The sequence below is a fragment of the Halyomorpha halys genome, unplaced genomic scaffold (assembly GCF_000696795.3).
Source record: "Halyomorpha halys isolate HHAL.00 unplaced genomic scaffold, Hhal_1.1 Scaffold167.1, whole genome shotgun sequence".
In the NCBI taxonomy this organism is placed as follows: domain Eukaryota; kingdom Metazoa; phylum Arthropoda; class Insecta; order Hemiptera; family Pentatomidae; genus Halyomorpha; species Halyomorpha halys.
This window is the reverse complement of record NW_027106937.1, coordinates 704,844-711,179: the sequence shown is the minus strand read 5'-3', so window position 1 is coordinate 711,179 and position 6,336 is coordinate 704,844. Positions and strand designations below refer to the sequence as shown.

The 6,336-nt window shown below is 35.0% G+C and overlaps 1 protein-coding gene and 1 long non-coding RNA gene across 3 annotated transcripts in view; both read right to left on the bottom strand.

Moving 5' to 3' along the window:
• Nucleotides 1-6,336, bottom strand: part of LOC136795262 (uncharacterized) — a 605,676-nt gene that overhangs the window by 578,468 nt on the left and 20,872 nt on the right. The gene's annotated exons all lie outside the window — the stretch shown is intronic.
• Nucleotides 853-6,336, bottom strand: part of LOC106678900 (uncharacterized) — a 23,675-nt gene continuing 18,191 nt past the window's right edge. For both annotated transcript variants that reach the window (XM_014417727.3, XM_014417726.3), the window contains one exon: nucleotides 853-5,020. In XM_014417727.3, coding sequence (XP_014273213.1) covers nucleotides 1,126-5,020 — 3,895 coding nt within the window. In that variant the 3' untranslated portion in view covers nucleotides 853-1,125. The remainder of the gene's footprint in view (nucleotides 5,021-6,336) is intronic.

The following is a 6,336-nucleotide window of genomic DNA, read 5'->3' as shown; positions in this document are numbered from 1 at the left end:
AAACATTATTATTATAGACATTTTCCAAGGGTCAGGGAAATAGGTGGATCGGAGTGTAGCATTATAGATATAGGTAAGGATTAGAATGGCTTTACGAGGGAGCTGTTTCAGAATGTGTGCTGTGACAATATTGTGGCCAGGAGCTTTTTTAGAAGGTAATTGGTGGATGATTCATTATTTCTGAGGGATGAAAGGCATTAGGAGGAAGGGTCATTTGGAGTGGAATTGTAATCTCTGTTTCAACCTGTTCAAGATGGATTGGATTTCAGGATGGGGGTTAAAGGTTTTGAAGAGGTGTTCGCCGAACATTTGAGTTTTTTCTTCTTTTTGAAAATTAAAATGAAATATACCTCCATACATATCCTGTTATATACCATAATTTGCGTAAGTTTATTCTTTAAATTTCAACAAGTTACATATTTAAGCAACGTGTCATACTTAAGTAGTAATTGGCAATAAACTCAAAACTATACGGCGGACATTTTAAAAAATCTGGCATATTAAGCCTACGCACCCTCAGAGAGTGGTAAACTTTTTACTATCATAAACTTGAGATTCTTGGTATGCAGTCTAGTAAACTGCAGATCAATTATTATCAAATAAATATAATAATAAACTTCTTTTTGGAAATATTTTTTCAGGTTCTTTAATGTAAAAATATGGTTTATGACAGTTATATGAACCGCATGGGCAGGAACCAAAATCTGTACACAACAACAAATTTTAAACATTTAAAATACTTTCGTCATTTAATGATTACCTATTACAGTTGATATAAAAAAACTTAAAATTTTCAATCATTAAGAACTATTTCTAAAGTAATTAATAACAGTTAGTGAGTGTTAATATTAATAAGGATTAAAAACAACAACTTTATTCACTGTTTAACATTCTTTCTTCTCAACCGGAATCTGAAGATGTTGATACAGTAGTAGTTTGATATACGATTCATCTTTTATTAGCTATGCAGAGTCAAGCCAAGTTCTCCCCATTAAATCTCTGGAACTCGTCATATATCGATAAAATTAGATCAATATTTTCATTAGTCAAAAAGTAGTGAAATCGACAAACAACTCCTGAAGTTTATCCTAGCTCAGGTATCAGTAAAATAACCACGAGGTTAAATTAGTTCACATATTCTCCCAGCGGCTCCATGAAAATGCCACCCTCCTGTCCCAAAGTAGAGTAATCGATTTGATCGAGTGGTATATCAAAATCTTCCAGAAAGGGATCATTAACTGCCCCCTTCATCAGAATTATGTACGTTGGTTTATCAGAAGCAGATTTTCTTGAAGATTTCTTCGGAAGAGCAGGTTTGGGCGTCATTTTTGAACCTTTAACTTGTTTCGAAAGCTTCAATGGTTTCTTTTCAATGGGAAAATTATTCAACAAAAGTGTAAGTGCAATATCTTCGTCCTTTTTTAAGGAATTATCCGAAGACACATTATCAAGATAAGACTTCTGATAGTCACGTGCAGTAACTGGAGGATCCTTTGTCTTACTCGATTCACTACTCAATGGTTTGCTCGGATGCATCGCCAAATAAGCTGGGATGAGAGCGAATGGTAAAAATGAATCATTCTTTCCGAGGAAACCATTAATAACAGATTTACTACTTGAAGTGCTGGTGATGTCATCGGAGTACTCTCCTGCAACAATGTTTCTACCGATATAAGGAATTTTCGATTTAATAGATTTGTCAGAGCCAGCCATAGGTAAATATACATTATGACCATTGATCCCAAAAGGTTGAAGACATAGAACTATTGGCTTCCTTCTGCTCCCATGCCCTAGCGGTCTTTGTGACGGTGGATAATTTTCAATCTGCGATACTGTAGGGCTTGCCATAGGAGTATTTCTATCCCCGCTCATCATTTCGGCAAATGATTCTGGAACTTCAATAAAATATTTTGGAGGTGAGTCATGTGAATGCAAAATTGTCAAACCTCTCCTAGCTGACTGCGATTCTCTATGGGCAGAAGGAGTGGTCATAGTTTTAGGGTATTTCAAAAGGTATGAAAACAATTTGCCATCGCATTCTTCGGTACTGACTTCATAGCTGTTTGAATAATCACTATCGATTTCTTGTTCATAAAGCAGATTATTATCATCAATAATACAATTTGCCTTTTTGTCACCGTAAGTTGTTTCGAATACCAACTCTTTCCTTTTTTTCAAACATGAAGGGCATGCTTTAGTCATGCGCTTATGTACATTCAGATTTAGCAATAAAGGGGGTTCATTAGTAGAACCTGTTCTGCTATAGGAAGAAGTGGTCAGTAAACTGAGATTATCTGCAGATGTGGGCAACAAATAATGCACTTGCGTTGTTTTCCGCAATAAAGAGGGCAGGAGGTCCCCAAATATGCTTCGGGGCTTTATATATTTAGGAAAAGAAGTATCGTTGAGAGGTAAGACTAGCCCCAAGTTCCCATTTTCACTGTATTTTTGGGCCACTGCAAAAGGAACACGAAGTAAAAGAAGGATATTTCCATCACCAAACTTAGGATTGATATTGTTCAAAATATTCAAGCTTTTGGGGTGTTCTTTAAACAGATGATGCTTAACAACTTTCTCAGTCGATGTAATTAAAGAAGAAAGTGATCGTAACAATTTATTTTCAACAAGGAATTGAAGAGTACTAGCGTTTGGTGGATAGGTAGCAGTTGTCTTAACTTTAGTCTTAACTCTTTTATTAGTTACCTTACGACGGCGAATAGTGGTCTTACCTCGCTTTTTAGTTGCTTTACCTTTGCTAATGGTTGTTTTACTACCTCTACTGGTTGTCATACTACCACTACTGGTTGCCTCTGCACCACTACTGGTTGTCATACTACCACTACTGGTTGCCTCTGCACCACTACTGGTTGCCTCTGCACCACTACTGATTGCCTCTGCACCACTACTGATTGCCTCTGCACCACTACTGGTTGCCTCTGCACCACTACTGGTTCCCCCACTAACACTACTGGTTGTTTTACCTCCCTTCGTGCTTGACTTACTACCACTTTTGGTCGACTTATTTCTCATACTAGTTGACTTAGTACGCTTCGACGTTATCTTTCTATTCTTTCCAGTTGCCTTGCTACTCGAATAACAACACGTAGTGTCCCAAGGTACATTTTTGTGACTAGCATTGTCGGTACAAAAATTACAGGATTGACCTTTTTTCCCTCCTGAGCAAGTAGAGCAGAACTTTCCTGAATTCCATGGTTGAGGCTTCTTAGAATTACGCCCCCTCAGTACGTAACTCAGAATAGGAATTCCATTGAAACTTTCTTTGTCCAATTCTGATTCTAACATATTGCCTTTTGAATCCTTCAAACCCACTTTATTTTGTATTAATAATTTCAAATAAAATTTTTCTTTAGGTTTGTGAGATACGGAGACCCCTCTACTAGTAGTCATATTCCGTAATTGCATTACCATACGGAATAATGGAGTTACAGTTGAAATCGTAGAACTAACAGTAGTAACTAAAGAGCCCGTCGTATCTGAAATACCGGTGACTGGAGAATCTGTCGTGTTAGTAACATTAGTAGTTCCCTCTAATACGTCGAGCTCGTTGGAAGCACGTAAGCCTGTAGAAGACGTGGACACAGACGATACATTCAAGTCTTCATAATCATCTTCACAGCACAATAGAAGCGTTGGCTGCTTCTTAAAATATTCGGGAGGCTTGATGGTTTTAGCATTTACTAAACCTGTTAAATTGTAAAAACAGGATTTTTGGTACGATGGAATTGCCCCTGTCATGTTTTTATCATCTTTATTCTGCCGTATAGGAATCATACCAACTATCTTGTATTTTTTTCCTTTTCTGAAATCAGTCAATGACCTCTTTTTTAATTTGTTTATTCTAGTGAGTAGATTATTGTTACTAAAATTTAGATCAAAAGGAACCAAATTTTGTTTTTCTGAGCTTTTAATATCCCTTATTAACATAGGAGTTTTAACAAGTAATGCATCTGAGACCAAACGGCTCTTTATTGGTCCCTTTTTGTATCTCTTCAGCGAACTTTTTAGAATACCAAGCTGACTCTTAGAATCCAGAAGATAATTTCTTTTTTTCTTTCTTGGCATTCTGATGAAATAGTTTTCCATATAATCATTTATTTTTGAATTCAAGTGGAAATTGCGTAGTTTACGACAAGTAATTGGTTTTGTGGTACATTTAGGAGTAGAAGTTCTACAAGTTGTACAGCATGGAATTTTTGACTGAGATCGACATTTGGTAGGATCTGAGAAGAACAACCATGGTACATTTCCCCTTTGTTCAAATTTCGGTGTTGAGTAACATGGTTTGCTAGTTTTCTTCCGTTTTGGGTAACAAGTAGTCTCCTTGGTAAAAGTGATACACAGATCTTCAGAGTTTGTAGTACGGCACGTAGGCTTGGTTGTAACACAGTTATCTTTAATTTTAAGTGGAGTGTTACAAGTTAAACAGAATTGATTCCAAGGTCTTACCGTTATATATTTCATTTTAGCTCTATTTGCCCATGATTCTGATAAAGAGATTGTAGTAGTAGAAATATTGTTTTTACTTTTATCAAATTCCGTTAAGTGAGCTTCGATGGTGCTCGTAAGGTAATTAGAAGGCTGATTGGACGTTGAATTATATTTTGTAATTATATTAGAGAATGTATTTTCATTTGTAGTAACTGAGTATTTCTTTTTTCGGCGCAAACTTAATTTAATTTTTTCAGACCTCGAAGCAAAGGTATTATAGTCAATGAAATTTTTTAATCCCTTTTGAGAATTCACATTACTGATTCCACTATTGATTATTTTGTCTGCGTCATACTGGGTGTTCCGGTTAGAATTGCCATTTGCTATTTTCGCTCTATGCACCCCCGCTGTTAAAGGCAGCACGTACTCCAAAGCAATATCTTGCTGATTCTCTTCATCATTATTGTGATTTTGGAAGTGAACGATTGGCATTCTTCGAATTTTAGAGTATGGTATATGCGTCCCGTCTCGTTGCCGTGAAGAAAAACTGGATAGAACATGGGAAACAAAACTGAAACATTAAAATTGATGTTGTTATTCATTAGTGATAAGTTATCTAATAATTGGCTAGTATTAGAATTGATTATTGGACACCTTTGAGTGCTTCACAAATTAACGAGAACGCAATTTACAAAAATATGTTAAGATTTAAAATCATTTTTAAATCAAGATAATAAAAATAAAAATGATATTCGTAATTTATTTTAAATCAAAGGGAAATAGTAATGTCCTTTGCGCAATGGTGAAACGAACTTGAATCGAGAGAGGCTCGAACCATGCCATCTCGTGTGACATGTCTACTGTTCATGAAGCGAATTTTCTTCCAGCCTCCCATCAGTATTTAAACCACAATGAAAGAACTTTATTCTTCATATTTTTTATAATGAATGTTATAAGGAACATCTTTTCATAATTTTAAAACGAATTTTTCGTCTTTTTTTGTAATTTTAGTAATAAAATATTAGTTTTTAAAATGTCTATAAAATAAAAGATTTAATAACGGTTTAAATAAGGTGGCACACATTACGTAAGAACTAACAGAACGCATGTTTTATAGAAAATGATTCAAATTGCCAAAAATATCTCATAATTAAATAACTGAAATATTATACAAAACACTTAGCTTTTAACCGTCACTCAAATTTTCCCGGTCTCAATAGTTTCCATTGTTCAAGTCACACTCGCTTCGAGTTCTGTTTATCATTGGTGTCCATAGAAAGAAGTGTAATCATAGAGATAATAGTCTGAAAAAGTATTTCATGACTATGCTCATCAAAAATAAAAAATAAAATGCTTTGTGCCTTGTTTAAATTTTTTCTTAATGTTCATTTAATATTGTTATTTCAAACATTAAATGAACTGGTGATTTTAACAAGTGTTTTATTTATCACCATTGATAACAGGAAGTTATTCATAAAATAATGTAATGTGGAGGACACATATCCTTACTCCTTGCTTCCACTTGGTTCTATTCCGTCGATTTAGTAAGTCGTAAATTATTCACTAAACATACTAATACATTAATAAAAATTAAGAAGAAATACCATATATCTGGCCTGGTCATATTAACACGTGGCTAGTAAGAACAGATTCTATTTAGATACAGATAATGAAGAGATTATCTGAATTCATCCCGAGCGATCTTGGCCTATCCTGTAGCAACTACTCATCAACTTTTCCCTGCTCCCCGCCCTCCAGTATCGGACCAAAGGAAATGAGTTTCCTTCTTCGTTCCAATCTAAACTTTTGAAAAATTCATGGCGCTCTCTACCAATTTTACCTTGTATCTGTTTTTTAGAAGGCTTCGATTGATTAATGATCCTTTAA